Source organism: Mercenaria mercenaria, chromosome 11 (genome assembly GCF_021730395.1).
Source record: "Mercenaria mercenaria strain notata chromosome 11, MADL_Memer_1, whole genome shotgun sequence".
Taxonomy (NCBI): Eukaryota; Metazoa; Mollusca; class Bivalvia; order Venerida; family Veneridae; genus Mercenaria; species Mercenaria mercenaria.
The window spans coordinates 61,536,921-61,556,669 of NC_069371.1; the positions used below are offsets into that span (position 1 = coordinate 61,536,921).

General features: G+C 37.7%; 1 protein-coding gene across 1 annotated transcript; it reads right to left on the reverse strand.

Moving 5' to 3' along the window:
* Positions 1 to 1,267: 1,267 nt before the first annotated feature.
* Positions 1,268 to 1,912, reverse strand: LOC128546792 (uncharacterized). The gene has a single exon (XM_053518137.1). The coding sequence runs from the start codon at positions 1,910 to 1,912 to the stop codon at positions 1,268 to 1,270; it is 645 nt and encodes a 214-aa protein (XP_053374112.1).
* Between the last annotated feature and the right edge of the window lie 17,837 nt (positions 1,913 to 19,749).

Here is a 19,749-nt window from a genome sequence, read left to right on the forward strand (position 1 = left end):
AATGCAATTAATAACTGTTATCATAAAGTCCAACTTTCTGATCTTCAAAAACAAAGCATTATTACTCTTCTACCAAAACCAGATAAAGATCCTACAAATTTGTCAAACTGGAGACCCATAAGTCTATTAAATGTAGACTATAAAATTGCAAGAAAGGCCATAGCCAATAGGTTAAAAAATACTTGTAAAACTAATAAACCCAAATAAAACTTGTTTCATGAAAGGACGATACATTGGAGAAAATGTTAGGCTAATTTTTGAAGTTACCGATCACATTGGAAACAACAATTTGAAAGGGTTATTATTATTTTCTGATTATGGAAAGGCTTTTGATACATTAAATCATAAATTTATAATAACATGCCTAAAACATTTTAATTTTGGAGATAGCTTCGTCAGATGGATTGAAACCTTTTACAAAAATATTATTGTGTAACAGCAGTCATAATTAATAATGGATATTTATATGAAGAAATTTGTATTAAAAGAGGTGTACGACAAGGATGTCCCCTTTCTACTTCATTATTTATTCTCTGTATGGAAATATTATCAAATAAAATCTCTAATGATGATAGTATTAAATGGTGTGGAGATTTATGCTGGTTTTCTATCAAAGATATAACAACTATGACGTTCTGATTATATCTCTTTACAAACTCTGATCATAAACAACATATACCGTAATACGGATATGACGTCACGTAGAAAATGGCGTCAAAGTATACATAACGTTATCAATCATTACACTATAAATATCAGACACTGGGGGCCTCAAGATGAATACTTTCTATGAAATGTAATGATTAAATTATTTAAAAAATGACGCAGTTAATAGTAATGTTGATTACTTGAATATCAAAAAATATAAAATGTCTTCAAATAACATTAATTAAAGTGTCTTTGCATTCCATTTCTGACATATAGTACAGATAAAATTTGACTGAAATATTATGTTAAATCTACTTATTTCGCGTCCATGAATAATATTATTAATGAAAATCTCTAAAGTTTGCAAAGTGTCACATGAAACAGACTGAGTCTTAATTTCAGAATTATCTCATTGTGAAATATCACGGTCTTTAAATATGTTTGAATGCACTAAGGAGTGTCTACCGATTGTCTCTCATTAATCTCGATTGGGTACAATTTTACTATTGGTCTGGTAGTGGATCCATCACTGGTACGGATCTTCGCTGCTCGCACATGCTCATCTCTGCCAGGAATCAGTTCCTCAACAACTGCGAGTTTCCACCGTAATCTAGGAATGTCATCGTGCACCTGCACAATGTCGCCTGCTCGTATCGTCTGCTGATTGCTGCCGGTTTGCGTGTCGTTCTCGTAATGACGTCAGATAGTCGTTTCTCCATCTCGACCAAAACCTCTGGAGTAGCTCCTGCTGGATTCGAACCCGTTTCAACATGTTTTGTTGGTTGTGATTGTTTACGGCCTCGTTTTGAACATCTTTGTACGGTAGCGTTGTGACTCGTTGACCATGGAATAAATGAGCTGGTGTTAGTGGCTCGGGTTCTAACGTGTCGGACGTGATGTAGGTTAGGGATCTTCTGCTTGTAAATCGTCGGAAGGCTTGCAGAAATGATTCAAGTGTCAAATTGTGTACAAGTTCAAGATGGACCGCCCGTGTGGACGCACAAGTAAAAAGACATATGTAAGCCTTGGTCTCTTTGCTTGACCCCGTGCGGACGTGAAGTGCTTCACTGTAATTGACCCCGGTGACTGAAAATGGTGGCGAATCGTCGGCCCGGCACTTCGGTAACGGTGGTGGATCCGGTGTAAGGTAAGGCTTGGAACTGACTTTACGGCAGGCAACACATGTTCTGAGTAATGACTTCACAGCCTGGCGTATATTGGGGATCCAAAACCTCTGACGTAACTGGCATATAGTAGCGTGCATGCTGGAATGAAGTTGAGTTTCATGGGCATCTAGTATTATCAACCTTGTGAGTGGATGCTTTGCCGGTAAAAGTATGGGAAATTTCGTGTTCTCGTCTAGTGGGGCGATGTGTATGCAACCTCTACATCTAACAATAACGGATTGATCTAAGTAGAGTTGTAGTTGTCGTACATAGGTAGTCTTGATTTCTTGTAAAGTAAGTTCTGGATTTCTTCACTGTATGAAGACTGTTGACAGTCCAGTATCTATAAAATCTCAGCTTCAGATAACTCTTGTGTTGTCAGTGAAGCAGTATGTCTTGACTGGATGTCGGATCTACAGTTATTGATAAATCTGCATACGTATGCCGTAACTCTAAGTAGTTTACGTGTGTGACTATCTCTGAATGTGTATGGCTGCTTGAACATTTACCACTGTATGGTTACTTTGTTTATCTTTTACAGGGTTTGTCGTTGCCATGGTTTCTGTCATCATTGCTAAAACCTTTGTATCTGGTTTCCAGTTAGGCCACTGGTCTTCATTGGTGATCCATGTAGGTCCTGTAAACCACAGTATGTTTTCTCGAAATTTTGTAGCCGGTATGCCTCTTGTTAGAAGATCTGCTGGATTCTCGTGCGTGGGACAATATCTCCCTGTTGCATTTACGGTTAATTTGTTGATCTCCGTTACATGTGCTCTAACGAACCTGTTGGATGCTTCTTTAGATTCGAGCCAATGTAAGACAATCTGGCTGTTGGACCAGTAATACATCTTCTGCTGTATACTTTTCAAAGCTTGACTAAGATGTTGTGACATCCGTGCTCCTGTAACAGCTGCCATCAGTTAGAGTTTGGGCAAGGTAAGTTGTTTAAGTGAAGCAGCTCGGTTTTTCGCCATTATCAGCGCATTGATTGGTTGCCTTTACATATGTGTGCTGTAGTCCCATATGCCTGGGTGCTAGAATCCAGGAAGATATGTAGATGGTAAGTGTCGTCTGCTACTATGCCCTTGTCGTCTGCACAAGAGAAATACCATCTGGAAATCTTTATCTATGTTTCGCTATTTAAATCTGATGCTATGGTAATCCACTTCTGTTGTAATTCTGTGGGAAGTGGTGTATCCCAGTCAAACGTCTGCTTCCATATCTCTTGCAAAAATATCTTTGCCTTGACCGTCACAGGGCTAATCAGACTAAGCAGGTCATAGATTCGGGATGTATTTTGCAAAATTAAGCGTTTTGTTGTCATAATCGGGGCTTTGTTTATTGGTTTCTCTGGATACATTAGAATATCTGCGTCTGGTTCCCATCTCATGCCCAGTAATTTCGTAACCTTGTCTTGATCGAGTATATTTAAATTCATAGCTTCTTGTCGTAGTTTCTGACTGTTCGAAGTCCATGACCTGAGTGTGAATCCCGCTTGTGACATCATCTCTCTTGAATCACGTACATATCTAAAAATGTCTGCTTCTTGTTCAAAACTTGATAGAAAGTTGTCTACGTACAAATCGTTTCTGGAACTGTTGTTGACCCATTGATGTTGGTTGATTTCTATGTGTTTCAAGAGTGTAGCATTCAGTATAAATGGTGAACACACTGCACCGAAGAGAACCGATTTGAAACGGGAGGTTTTTAGCGAAATCTCTGGGTCATTTGGGTCGGATAGCCACATGAACCTTGTAACATCACGGTCATTCTCATGAAGACCAATATGAAGAAAGGCTTTTTCGATGTCTGTTACAACTGCAAATTTCTTCAGTCGGAATCAGACCAGTATGGCTGTGAAGTCATTCACTTCTGGTGGCGTTGCCAAGAGACATTCGTTGAGACTCGGGTGATTACGCGACATGCGACAACTACAATCGAACACTATGCGTATCGGTGTAGGGGACGAGTCCATTTTCACTGAATGGTGCGGAATGTAATTGATTCTATTGTTTGATAGTAACTGACTCGAGTGTTTTGGATTAATTTGTTGAGGGATGCTTGATAACTGTTGCTCTGGTACCTCTTCTATGAATCCTCTGCGTTCTTGTTCTTAATATAATAATTTTTCCATACTGTTTTAGAGATGCTGGTTCCTGAGTTCGACGTAACACTGTTTTATTGTTTGTCGGTAGCTCTGGATGATCTGGTTTCCAAGGTAACTTGGCGACGTACCTTTCACTTGCATATGTGATTGACTGTTCTTGGTACTCTTTCATATAGCTTTTCTCTTCTTGTTCAACTTCAGTGGATTGGATTCCCATGCTTTCTAGATTCCAAAATCTTTCAAGGTCGATTTCTTGCGGTAAGGAAGTTATGATTTCCTGTTTCTGGTGCTCGGACCGGGCTGGAAAGAAGATATCCAATTTTCGATTTAACTGCTGTGTGACCTGAACCTCAAATAACTTTATCTTCCACGATTTTCCAGTAGAAACCTGCACTGATCAAGAGTTCAGCTTCAAAGGAAATATCATCAGTTACCAGATGCGCCAATCGAAGGCATCTGAGGTAAGGTAACTGTGTAACTGTAGTTTTGTAAGGGAACTGCTATGGTCGGGACTATGAGTACATTCACTGGAACTTTACTTCCGGATGTGGTTTCTGTGGAAACTGTGGCTGTATCTAAGTGACGTGCTTGGTTGCGCTGACTTCCAAATGAGGCTAGATAATTAATGTCTGTTCCAGTGCGGTTTAATTTCTCTGCTAAGCTGTGCGTAATGAATGATCTTTGCGAACCTTCATCAAACAAAATAATTGTATCTACCTTCTGGTTACCTGAAGTGACTGGAGTTATGGCCGTCTTCAACAGTAGACGTGAGGAATGCTGCACAGTTGTAGAATTCAACACTGAAGTAGAACTGAAATCATCGTTATAGGTATATAGAGTTGCAGTATTTTCTGTATTATGAACGTTCTTTGTACTTCGGCCGGAATTGTTATCACTGGGAGGAGTTTTACATTTATACTCGTGTGGTGTTTTTGGTGACAATTTCTGCATCTGTTACTGGATTTGCACCCGGAAACAGGTTGAGATCCCAAACAATTGAAGCATAGGCGTTTGGTCTTCACAACAGCTATTCTAGATTCGTAGTCTTTGATTGTGTTATAGTTGTTTGACATGTGGGACCGGCTAGAACAGAAAATGCATACCTTTGCAACAGCTTTTCTGCCTTGTCCTACCAGGGGTTGTGCATTGCCTTGTCGTCTTGACTGTTGATTATTTCTGGTACAAGACCCGGAATTCGTTAAAAGTGACATAGTCGGCTTTTCATAGTAACATAGGTGATCTGGCCGGCTTCCATGATGGCGAGTTCCTCAGCGATCGCTTTGCGTAATTCTTGCAGTTGAATTTTCTTCCCCTTGTATTCTCTAGCAAGATTCTTTCGTATTTAGGTGGGCAATTTGTCAAATATCACAGGTACAAGCAGTGTTCCATAACTTTCCTGACATTCACCAAGAGATTCAAGACCCCGGATGTAATTTTCAAGTTTGTCATAATAACTTCGTAAACTTTGGAGTGTGTTACTAGGTGCAGGAAGTTTTAGTAAGGCTGGCATATATGAATGAATAATCTTATGCACCTGACCGAAACTTTCCTGGAGCAAGTCTATTGCCTTTGCATAATTAGTGTTGGTGAGTGCGAATACCTCTATTGTATTTGCTGCTTCACCTTCTAGCTGGCACTTGAGGTAATTAAATTTTTGTACATCGGTAAGACTAGGGGTTTATATGCACAGTAGAGTTAAATGAGTCCCAGAATGTTTGCCAGTGTAAAAGCTTACCACGGAATGTCGGCAAAGATAATTTCGGAAGTCTGTGGAAAATGAACTGACCTGTGAATCCATTCTTGCTGGCTGAATGATGGCAAATGACGATTCCTCTAATCTTGGCTGGATGCTCGAAACATTCTCCACTAGCTTGTCAGGGTGTTTCTCACGATCTGTTGTCTTCCCCTCACAAGTTTCACTGTAAGCACGTAATTCTCGAATGTTGATTTCAATTGTCACAGTATATTCCTGACTGCTTACGATTTCCTCCTCGATTTCAGCAATTTCAGTCTGCTCCAATATTTTTGTCATTCAGCAACTCTAGCATCTCTAATTTCTTCGTGATGGTATCAAGAATAGCGTGGATCTCTACCAGTGTTGCGTTTTCCTTCGAACTTTCCATCTTCTCCAGCTGATTTTCTATGAATTTGCGTTGACCGTCTAATTGTACGCAGTTTGTCGAGCTTCATTATGTTTTTGTCAATGGCACCAAAAATGTGGAGATTTATGCAGATTTTCTATCATAGATATAACAACTACGACATTCTGATTATATCTCTATTCAAACTCTGATCATAAACAACATATATGGATATAACGTCGCAGACGAAAATAGTGTCAAAGTGTACATAACGTTAACATCAATCATTACCATGGAGTAAATGTGCTGGTGTTAGTGGCTGGGGTTCTAACGTGTTGGATGTGATGTAGGTTAGAGGTCTGTCATTGAGAACAGCTTCAACTTCTGTCAGCACTGTCTGGAGGGTTTCAAACTTGACGAATGAACGGCCAAGTATCTTCTTCAGGCTGGTCTTCACCAATCCGATCATTCTCTCCCACCAGCCGCTGAACCAAGGAGCTCTATTGGCTGTGAAATGCCACTCAATACCTCTCTTGCTAAGCTGGTCTCGCAAGGTCTGGGATTCGAACAACTGTTTCAAACTATTAGAGGCTGCGTAGTAAGTACTAGCGTTATCTGATATGATGACATTTGGTAGGGATCTTCTGCTTGTAAATCGTCGGAGGGCTTGCAGAAATGATTCAAGTGTCAAATCGTGTACAAGTTCAAAATGGACCACCCGTGTCGACGCACAAGTAAAAAGACTGTAAGCCTTGGTCTCTTTGCTGGACTCCATGCGGACGTAAAGTGCTCCACTGTAATCGACCCCGGTGACTGAAAATGGTGGTGAATTGTCGAACCGGCACTTCGGTAACGGTGGTGGATCCAGTGTAAGGTAAGGCTTGGAACTGACTTTACGGCAGGTTCTGAGTAATGACTTCACAGCCTGGCATATTTTAGGGATCCAAAACCTCTGACGTAACTGGCATATAGTAGTGTGCAGGCCGGAATAGAGTTGAGTTTCATGGGCATCTAGTATTATCAACCTTGTGAGTGGATGCTTTGCCGGTAAAAGTATGGGAAATTTCGTGTTCTCCTCTAGTGGGGCGTTGTGTAGGCTCTACATCTAACAATACCGGATTGATCAAAGTAGAGTCGTAGTTGTCGTACATTTGGTAGTCTTGATTTCTTGTAAAGTAAGCTCTGGATTTCTTCACTGTATGAAGACTGTTGACAGTCCAGTATCCATAAAATCTCAGCTTCAGATAACTCTTGTGTTGTCAGTGAACCAGTATGTCTTGACTGGATGTCAGATCTACAGTTATTGATAAATCTGCATAAGTATGCAGTAACTCTAAGTAGTTTACATGTGTGACTGTATCTCTGAATGTCTATGGCTGCTTGAACATTTATCACTGTATGGTTACTTTGTTTATCTTTGACAGGGTTTGTCGTTGCCATGGTTTCTGTCATCATTGCTAAAACCTTCATGTCTGGTTTCCAGGTAAGTCACTGGTCTTCATTGGTGATCCGTGTAGGTCCTGTAAACCACAGTATGTTTTCTCGAAATTTTGTAGCCGGTATGCCTCTTGTTAGAAGATCTGTTGGATTCTTGTTCGTGGGACAATATCTCCATGTTGCATTTTGGGTTAATTTGTTGATCTCCGTTACACGTACTCTAACAAACCTGTTGGTTGCTTCTTTAGATTTGAGCCAATGTAAGACAATCTGGCTGTCGGACCAGTAATACATCTTCTGCTGTATACTTTCCAAAGCTTGACTAAGATGTTGTGACATCCGTGTTCCTGTAACAGCTGCCATCAGTTCGAGTTTGGGCAAGGTAAGTTGTTTAAGCGGAGCAACTCGGTTTTTCGCCATTATCAGCATTGATTGGTTGCCTTTACATATGTATGCTGTAGTCTCGTGTGCCTGGGTGCTAGAATCCATGAAGATATGTAGATGGTAAGTGTCATCTGCTACCATGCCTGTGTCGTCTGCACAAGAGAAATACCATCTTGGAATTTTTATCTGTGTTGCACTACTTAAATCTGATGCTATGGTAATCCACTTCTGTTGTAATTCTGTGGGAAGTGGTGTATCCCAGTCAAACTTCTGCTTTCTGCAAAAATATCTTTGCCTTGACTATCACAGGGCTAAGCAGATGAAGCGGGTTGTAGATTCGGGATGTATTTTGCAAAATTAAGCATTTTGTTGTCATAATCGGGGCTTTGTTTACTGGTTTCTCTGGATACGTTAGAATATCTGCATCTGGTTCCCATCTCATGCCGAGTAATTTCGTAACCTTGTCTTGATCGAGTATATTTAGATTCATAGCTTCTTGTCGTAGTTCCTGACTGTTCGAAGTCCATGACCTGAGTGTGAATCCCGCTTGTGACATCATCTCTCTTGAATCACGGAAATATCTAAAAATGTCTGCTTCTTGTTCAAAACTTGATAGAAAGTTGTCTACGTACAAATCATTTCTCAAACTGTTGCTGACCCATTGATGTTGGTTGATTTCTATGTGTTTCAAGAGTATGGCATTCAGTATAAATGGTGAACACACTGCACCGAAGAGAACTGATTTGAAATGGTAGGTTTTTAGCGAACTCTCTGGGTCATTTGGGTCGGATAGCCACATGAACCTTGTAACATCACGGTCATTCTCATGAAGACCAATATGAAGAAAGGCTTTTTCCATGTCTGTTACAACTGCAAATTTCTTCAGTCGGAATCAGACCAATATGGCTGTTAAGTCATTCACTTCCGGTGGCGTTTAGGTTAAGAAACATGAAACTGCCTCGAAACAGCAAAAAGTGCAATAAAATTTGTTTGCATTTTAATTCTTATCATGCATTCTAAATACCTAAACTACTGTCCTGTATTTTTGTTTTGTGTAAACAAGTGTACATGTTTGACCCTGGTTTCACTTACAATGTCAAGAATTGTTTTTTTGTTTTCTTCTTTACACAAACTTGACTCTTATCATGCTGGACATGAATGATTTTGCCTTTGCGACCAGTGTAGATCCGTGCAGTCTGGTCATGATCTGCACTGTTCGCCATTTAGCCAGTATCTTTTTGGCAAGCACCCCTTTTAACAGTTATTGGTACAGTCCAGATTGAAAGATGGACAAGTTCATTATAGAAATTTAGCAGGGTAAGGGTTAAGTAGGTTCATATTCATGGTATGGTACCCAATTAATAACTTCTTTCTGACACCACCTGAGTTAATGATTTATCAATGTGCTTAAAAGTCTACAAATGTGGATCTTTGCAGCATTGTTTCTGTTCCGTACCTGAAGAGATCTCACATAGCACCTTAAAGCATCATTATGTCTTTCTTCTTGTTCCATGCACTGTCCAAGCAGGTTCAATGCTGTATCCCTGTGTCCAAGGTTGGGTTCCTCATCAATGGTCTTGGCAAGGTTAGAAAGGGCTCTCTGTTTATCCTCGTGTCTTCTTAGGCTGTTGTAGGTCTTGTATTGTAGGGACAACAATTTTTTTCAAATGGCAGAAATTTGCCACAGAATTAAGCTATATGTTTTAATAAAGTCAGTTCTTCACTTGTTTGAAAAGATAACCTTTTGAATGCCATTCTCAGGATATGTCGTTTAAAATGGTAGCAGAAACATATAGGTTCTACCACACTGAGATCATAGCATTCTTCAGTATATTTCAGGAGCATTTCAGTTCTTTCAGCATCTATACAATAGAAGATTGATGCTAGTTTCAGTTTACTGGATGAAACATCAGAGTTCAGTCCAAACGACATCCATGTGAGAGCCTCCAATGTTAAAGTGCCATGAAGAGAAATGTTTGAGGATGACAATACTGTACCTAGAGTAGTACATAACAGATGTGCAATTATTCTACAGGCTATTTTGTCTTGTTCATGACTTGAAACATACTTACTGATAAGTTTGAACATGTATTTTGATAACATCTGCAGTACTACTGGTGTGTGATAGCCTTTGTTTAAACAAAAAAGAAATTCTTGGTAGACTGCATTAATACTGAGAGCAAGCGATTGAACTAAATTTTCTGAAATTATAGGGGAACACGTTTGTAGATATATGATACACATACAGCAGTGCTTTTGATGAAGTCTGAAGCTAAGATCATCACAGTCAATTTCATGTAATGCTCGTCCATTACTGTTTACTACATACTGAAGTATTCCAAGTATATTTGGTTTTGTTACAGGGGAAAAACGTCCTGCCATAAGGTTGTTTTCAGGTATGATAAAATGTGGACATACTTCATTTAAAACACAGTTGTAAAGTGTTGTTAAACAAAATGTGAGGCATGTAAGCAAATTGTTTTCACTCCAGACATTAGTTTGTGTATTTGCTATACAATGCAGCAGCACTGTTTTACACATGAAACTTGAAATGCTCTCAGGATAGTGTGGACTGATGAAGGTTTTCAAAATCATTTTCATCAAAATATAACATCTTATTTGTGTAATATTTAAATTGAACATGCAACATCTCTCAGCTAGTGAAGTAGATATTCTCCATTCAAGCTCTTCATTGTCACTGTCCTTACTTCCAACTCCTACAACAAAACATCCAGTGCTGCTGCAGTATCTCCTCATTTCATCTGAAGGCCATCCTCCAACACCTTGCTGACCTAACCAAGGGCTGGCTTGTATAGGCCATGACTTACAGGGAAATGCAGGAACTTTGTCTGTATCTTTAAAGCCAAGTTGTCCTTGAACTGTATATGCTGGACCGTGTCTAACTGCTCCTCTAACTTTAAACGATAATTCATTGATTATTGTATTCTTTATCAGTTTTCTTCCTCTTCTATCGCTGTATGCATGTTTACAGCTTACATCATTGCATGGAAGAGGAGCATCACGTCTCAGACACTGTAACAAACAGTAACCAGGTGATACAGTCTCATCCTGGATCATCAAGATATTCTTTACACCAGGTTCCCATTCTGCCCAATCTTGTATCAAATTTATGTCACAAAAACTGTAAAGACAGTCAATGTCTGAATGAAGTCCCAGTGTTGTTGTACTTTCTGTTTGACTGCCAAAGTTATACACAGAAACATCATGATCAGTTAATTGTGATATTACTGCGTGTAAAGTCTCATTCAGTAGTCCTATTCTTCTTCCCTTTAACACCATTTTCTCATTTATTCCAATCTCGTCAAGCACTTGTGACAGTCTCAGCGACAAATTTTCTGTGTAATTAGGAATTTGTGACATTCTGAAATACAGAAAGTAATTTGATTTTAAAGATTTATTTGATAATGTAAACATCCAGATATAATAAGAATATTGATAATTTAGTAAATAAAAGTCAAGATATTCCTTAATTTCTGTAAGATTGATAAAATTTAATACCTTTGAATTCAATGTCAACACTGAATGTGCTTCTTTTAACCCATATCATGCTGGGCACGAATAATTCTGCCTTTGTGACAGTGCAGTCTGATCATGATCTACACTGTTTGCCATTCGGTCAGTATCTTTTTGGTAAGCACTCTTTTTAACAGTTAATGGTACTGTCCAAATTGAAATATGGACAAGTTCTTTATAACAATTTAGCAGGCAAGGGTTAAAGTAGAAAGACCTATTGTTTAATTGGGAGAATAACTCTTATATAGCCACAGTGTATTTACTTTTCATGCTTACTGTCCTTGACACTGTACATACTTGCAGGAAAATTTATTATACACTGTTTTTCAATAAGCTGGTCCTTTGCATTGTTATATGACTTCTCGTTGAAATAAGCATATGAGCCGCGCCATGAGAAAACAAACATAGTGGGTTTGCGACCAGCATGGAACCAGACCAGCCTGCGCATTCGCACAGTCTAGTCAGGATCCATGCTGTTCGCTAACAGTTTCTCTAATTGCAATAGGCATTTATGGATCCATGCTGGTCGCAACGCCACTATGTTGGTTTTCCCATGGCACGGCTCAAATGTTATTTTAGCTCCCGTTATTTGATATTTTGCATCAAAACTATATCTATTCTGGATCTTTAAGCAGTTTAACAACACCACAATTATGTCTGTAGAGTGAGTGAGTTGGTTTTACGGCGAATCGACACAAAACGGTCGTATATCGCCGATATCTCTGTAGAGAGTAGACAAAGTTCCCGATAGCTCCCGGACCATCATTATATTGATACAGCGTCTTTCGGACAGAAGTTTCTGGAAAAATTCCCAGCACGTTCTGATGTAAGCATGTGTCATAGGTCTCTTTATTCTATTGATATTACCAGTATAGACTTGTGAACTAGAGCTTAAAGCACACGTTTTGTATTGCCATGGTCGAAAGTATTTTACAGTATTTCTATAAGAAGATGAATATGTTATATAGTCTGAAGGCTCATTAGAAAAGCTTCATTGTCATATTTATAATAATTGAGCCGCACCATAAAAAAACCACCATAATGCATTTGCGACAAGCATGGATCCAGACCAGCCTGCACATCCACGCAGTCTGGTCAGGATCCATACTGTTCGCTTTCAAAGCCTAGCAATTAGAGAAACCGTTTGCGAACATCATGCATCCTGACCAGACTGCGCGAATGCGCAGGCTGGTCTGGATCCATGCTGGTCTCAAATGCACTATGTTGGTTTTCTCACGGTGCGGCTCATATTTAGCATTGGAATCAAGTTGCATTTTTTTCTCTTTCTAAATGTTTGACATTGAGCCATTACAAGCTTTCCACGTTGTCTCGCCGAAGGGTTTGGTTCATCAACCTGTGAATAATCTGCAAAATAAGAGATGTTTTAGAATCATTCCCTTGGTTAGAAAAACATAGTGCTTCTTGTATACATTTTCACACTGGTTAGGCAAAACGATAGTCCTCGCGTTGTTACGTCAGACCGAGCGTATTTGAGCGCCAAGGCTCGAGAAAAAATGGCGAATTCAGATCACGATATTCAGGTGAGGCACAGTTTTTCCTTTGTATTTTCCATCATATGCACAATTTACTTAAATGACTAGTCTTACGGAATATCCAAACCATCTCCCCTTTCGTGGAAATATTCTATATTACTAGAAACAGAATAGTTTCGGAGTAAAACGCGACAAAGTTTAGCGGATGATGTTCAAGTGACGATGAAACATGTAAAATTGTTCACATTTTGTCCTCTGATTATCAATATCAACGTTATCCAGCCATCTTCTGGTACCTGAAGACACTGTGTACATCTATAATGTTGCTACCGAACTTATTTTTTGACGAATGTTGTCTTTATGCCGTTTAAACGCACTTTTTAAAATGCAACGTTAGGGGGTACCGATCGCAATACACCGTTTGTGTTCGAGAACCACTATCGTAAATGAGTTTTACCAACAATAAGTATCAGTACTTACAGTTTAACGCCAAAGTATGAATTCTCTTTTCATCTACTGTATTTCTGTAGACAGACATTATATTATACTAACTTAACTAATGCTGGAATTACTTTAAGATGTCATTTAGAATGTTGGTCATAGTAAGGGGCAAACAAAACGAACTATGAACCACTGATGTACATATACATATTGTCACTAGTTAACCTATATATTGAAATCAAGTCACTGTGAATACCGTAAAGAACTGCGGAAGACCCATGCAGAAAAAATGTGACGATAAAGTGGAATGTATTTCACTTTTTCAGAGGATTCTACATGAGGACATCACGAGCACCTGTTTATCCAGTCGTTGAAATCATCAATGTAGAAAACTCCGCAGAAGAGAAAGAAAACGAAACTGAAAGAATGTCGATGCGACCAACATGAAGGCATATCGTAACTGGAACCAAAATTCACGCTCAGTCGATTTACTCTGCTAAATTTCTAAGATGGACTAATTCATCTTTTAGTTAGGGCAGTACCATTAACTGTTAAAATGGATGCATGCCAAAATGATACTAACTAAATGGCGAACAGTGAAGATCATGATCAGACTGCATGGATATTCAGGCTGGTCATGATCTGCAATGGTCGCAAAGGCAGTGCATGATAAGGATTAACAGTTATATTTATCTAAAAAAAAACACTTTCATCTGATTCATATATAATGTATATTGAGAACAAGTGTAACCTATGGTTCAAAGCAGAACCTTTCGGAAATAGCATATACAAGTTGTTTTGAGCCAAAGAATTTATACACATATTTGGAAAGAACTGTAGACGTTTAAAATAGGTATGAAATTTTAAACAGAGATGGCGTTTTTTCAGGAACCATTTCTTTGATAGACTTGAACGAAAAAGGGCAAAGCCTCACAGGAAGCCAGGGACAGTAAACAGAGATCTAGATGGACCTCCGAAAGGAACCCAGCCCATGAGAAGGGAGTTTTTTTTAAGTGTGACGAGTATAAATTAATCCACTGATGAGATCAGGAATACCAGTGGCACTTTGATTATTTTTTGTGAAGTCCATTCTCCAACCTTTTATCGTTTTCATTTATGATAGAACAACACACATATTTCACACGTTAAATTTAAGAACTATTTAGTATCTGCTTTACAATGAAATAAACTATCAAAATAGCATGTTTGTTGTTTTTTATGGTTGTTTAACACACATCATTTAAGCTATATAACCACTAGTTTCGTTCATGGGGGCGAAGCAAAACACAGTGTCAATTTGTTTGCAGTTTTTCTGTATTTCTGTTATGTAATGATGGGCAAATATACACCCGGGGAGCAAACCCTGGATCCCACCAACCGTAGATTTGCGCTCATCGTATCCGAGCTTTAAAAGCGGCACTTGTCAACACACAGGCAATTACATACTACGCTAATCATGACAAAAGTAGATCTTTAACCAATGTCATGCAGCGCCGAGGTAAATTAAATATGTTTGAGATGACGTTTGTAGAATATGGTCAGTGAAATGAGTCTGCTAATTTTATTACTCGTGAACAGATTCGAGTCTGCTATTATTGTGCTTTGCTGCATTCTGGGCTTCTTAAGGATCTTTCAGATTTTATTGTACCTGTACGCGTGCGTGTAGTATGTCCCCATACAAAAATAATTAGCGCCAGCTTAACATCATCAGACAGATTTTAATTGAACTGCTTGCTTCACGTGAATTAAAGTGACTTTAAAGTGACTAAAACTTTGCAAACCTGTAGAATTCGAAATATTGAACCAAATTGTGTTATAATTGTAACATTTTCGAATTTAGAAACTCTTGGCGCTTATTGATCCTATACATACCTGCAAACGTATGAAATTACAATTCATTTATCAGTAAATACAATGAAATATAAGACAGTTCTTAGTAAAATTTATTTCAAAATCAAATAGTATAAAAAATCACTGGAATGGTTAATCACGGATTCATCACTGATGAATCAATATTTAAACATAATAATAAAGTAGAATCATTTATCAAATATGTGAGCACTATTATCAGTTATGACATGAATATCACAGAACAATCTAAAATACCATTATTGGCATAAAAAAGCACAGATGTATTGCCTTAAATAGCTATCTAATATCAATCTTAAATTGATATCCCCTGAGCACTTGACTAGAACCGAATAAATGCTCCACCCTTGACCAGATCATTCCGTGGTAGGGCTAATTAAAATAACCTTAAATCAGTTAAACAACCGTGGTGTACATGACTATTACATACTGAAGAAAAAACTTACGGAAAAATGAATTTCGTTCCACGAGAAATTTGACAATTAGAAAATGTCCGTTATCAGCGTATTAATGTTTTACTTTAAAGTGTTTTGTACTGTACAATTTTGACGATTCGGCTCGTTTGCAGAACTTATTGATTACGTTCGTTAATAAAAACGCATGTGTATGTGATAAAAATGAAAATGTTACCCTGACCTTACCTTAAACAAAAATAAGAATTAATTGCAAGATAAGAATGACTGAGATCGAGGCTATTTAGAATGAGTCTGACTATTGTAAAACATTGTTTTATTTGTTATCCGTGCATTTTCAAAGCTATAATCAATTTGAAAGTGTTATAAATTGACAATGTCCTCAATATCATGTTGTTTTGTTACATGGGATTTTGAACATTTGTTAGTCTGGATTTACATTTTTTATCTAAAAGTTTCGGAACCATTTTCAAAAATATGCATTTATTATTTCATAATAAACAACAATTACAATATCTAGTAATATGAAATCACTGAAAATCTACTTTTCCTGGAAATGTTGTTACCATGATATCAGATATCTGAAAGGATAAACTTTACAAATACAGAAAATACATTAATCAAATAAGATGATTGATTTCCAAAAATTTTATTTATTTTTTTCGAATGTTTTTGTTTTTATTTATTTTTTTTTTTTTTTTTTTGGTTTTTTTTTTCACTGTAAAGATAATTTTAACCGGTATATGGCAAAAAAGAAAGAAATAAAAAGAACTGGGCTAAAGAACATTTCTACTCTACTCGAAAGTGTTTGAAATGAACAAAAGAAAAGAATAAACAAACGAGGAACTATAAAATCAATACATTTCCTGTGTCCATAACGCAAAGTTTAATTTTCTCAATTCTTACAGTGTGGATTATGGCGAGACAACGACCCTCTATGACGGAACGTTTTGCTGCACACTTTACACTCAAACTGTTCTTCGTACGAATGTACACACCTGCAATGGTCCTGCAGATTTCTATTTTCCAGAAACTTTCTGCCACACACTTGGCATACATGATTACGAACCGAACACGTCCCTCGACGCAAATTTTCAAGTGTTCAGCAATATGAAATACCTTTTTGGAGCATCTGCTACAGGTTGATATGGACTTATGAACCACTTTATATCTTTCAAGTCTGTCTTTTCGGGAGAACATTTTTCGCACTGGTCACATCCAATCATTTTTCTTCATGCGTATTCAAATGTCTATTAATGACTGTCGATGTGCATATGTTTTACCACACGTTGCGCATACATGTTTTTTGTCGTTTGTGTGTACAGTCATGTGACTGGTAACCTCATACTCGTAATAAAATGCTTTGCCACATACATAACAGGCATGCTTTCGTTCTCCTGCGTGAATGCGCTTGTGTCTCCCCAGAGAGGACAGATGCAGTAACTGTTTGGCACATATATCGCATTGGAAATTCCTCATCTGAAATTGTATAAAGAGATCGTCACGTAAAACGTGTTTATGAAACATAGATTTAACTGTTTATCAGAATGTTTTAAATTATGTTTTATTTGTGTAGTTTGTAGTTATAAAACTAATTAAAGCTTTTTTCCAGGAAGGACAATTTATATGTCCATCTTGGAATTTCTTGCTCAACTGTCGTACCACAAAATATCTAGATAGCTTTCTCGCCTATATACTCACAACAAAAAAGAGTGGATGCAATGGTCAAGTGGTAACTGGAAACCAAGGGTCGTGAATTCGAAACCCGGTTCTCAAATTATACTTACTATCATCCAGATAAGAGTCTCGTTTACGGACGATCTTATTATACGTTGAAGAAGCAGGGTACCTTTCATAAGTATATTGAGCTATTGCTATGCAGACCTCCAAAACTGATCAATTATAATTAAACCTGTCCGTAATCATAGTTAGGTCAACTGCCATGGTTTTCAGTTCATTAAAAAAAGACAACAACAAAAACACCAAACATTTTTGTTGGTATTAACCTCGCATCGTAGGTCATATGTCGACTTTCCAGCTTTTCACTACTAGTGAAATTCAGGCAAGGGTGGGCACCTTACAGAACTGCAAACAACCTGAATAGTTGAATAGCATGAAATAATACTAAATCTCTGTTCGGACCAACAGCGTAAAAGGGGAGTAATTCTAAACTTATTTTCAGTAATATAGCATATAAGATTACTGACGCCTGGGAGACAGATGCCGTTTAAAGCAATTTGAAGTCGAAGTCTAAAATTGGGTTTGTGTCGGTAACAAATCCATAAAGAATCATTGATTAGCTAAATTCTACTAATGTTGATCACCTAAAACATTTTTATTTCAATCTGAATGTGAGTAATTCACATTGACTGAATATACAGAGATGCTGTAACATTTGTTTGCCATGGAAGTTTAACAAGCACTATCAAAACAAAACGTTTTGAACCCAGGTGACCTTGACCTTCAGCATACCTAGACAAATCTTCTGCCCATTACTATGACCAACATTTAAATGGCATCTTATAGTAATTCCAACATTAGTTAAGTTAGTATAATATAATATCTGTCTACAGAAATACAGTAGATGAAAAGAGAATTCATACTTTGGCGTTAAACTGTAAGTACTGATACTTATTGTTGGTAAAACTCCATTTACGATAGTGGTTCTCGAACACAAACGGTGTATTGCGATCGGTACCCACTAACGTTGCATTTTAAAAATTGCGTTTAAACGGCATAAAGACAACATTCGTCAAAAAATAAGTTCGGTAGCAACATTATAGATGTACACAGTGTCTTCAGGTACCAGAAGATGGCTGGATAACGTTGATATTGATAATCAGAGGACAAAATGTGAACAATTTTACATGTTTCATCGTCACTTGAACATCATCCGCTAAACTTTGTTGCGTTTTACTCCGAAACTATTCTGTTTCTAGTAATATAGAATATTTCCGCGAAAGGAGAGATGGTTTGGATATTCCGTAAGACTAGCCATTTAAGTAAATTGTGCATATGATGGAAAATACAAAGGAAAAAATGTGCCTCACCTGAATATCGTGATCGGAATTCGACATTTTTTCTCGAGCCTTGGCGCTCAAATACGCTCGGTCTGACGCAACAACGCGAGGACTGTCGTTTTGCCTAACTAGTGTGATTTTGGTAACAAATTTTATGTTTCAGGTAAGGTAACTCATCTTGATATTTCAGGTAAGGTAACTCATCTTGATGTTTCAGGTAAGGTAACTCATCTTGTCAAGAAGAAAAGCCAGTAACAGGAAAGCATATCTGAAACATGGTAGGATTTTTTTATCGAAGAAGAAGTGGCATTTCAGACATATGGTATCTCAAATAAGGGTACTTCGTTAACGTTAGAAAAAGTAAACCAACAATCCAGACACTGTGTTTACACATATTACGTCCGCAGTTTTAAAAACTCACAAAACGCATAAAGGTATTGAATGATTTTACCAAGTTTGATGTTAACATCATAAAACAAAATAACACCATTAGTACGTTACATCTAAAAAGAGAAATACAATTTTAGGGTTTGTTTCTGAGATGTCCATCTACTGAAGGGTTACTCATTTATAGTTACTACAACATTTTGGTGAAAATCTTTATATACTCGTGGTCTGAAGTAGAAAATATCTCTGACACTGGAAAACAAAAACAGAAAAACAAAAAAAGAACAAAAAAAAAAGGATTGACATCCCCAAACGAAATATTCATTTCCAGATTTACCACCAATTTTATCATTACATGCTACCTGTACATCGTCTTCCAGTGAAATTTTCCCATGAACTTCAACCTCTGGATCAGACGGTTCTATCTTTTCTGCCATAATTGACCAACTTTTACACTTACTGTAACTGTCTAGCTCTCTTGTGTTGTTACTTTCATACGTGTTTTTGCAGTATTTTAGAATGCCTTTGACGCCACTTTTATACTGTTTGTCCTGACAGTCTCTTTGACAGTACTGACGACAATTTATATTGTTGTATGATCCAGTTTGACTCTTCTGTCTTCCACTGATATTTGTGTCTTAATATGATTAATCAGAAAATATATAGAGGATATTTGTGTGTATGTTCGAAATACCTTTCACCGAATGAATAAGAGATGCAATAGTTTTATGAGTGGTGTAGACACAAGATATTTAAGACTTGGCGATCA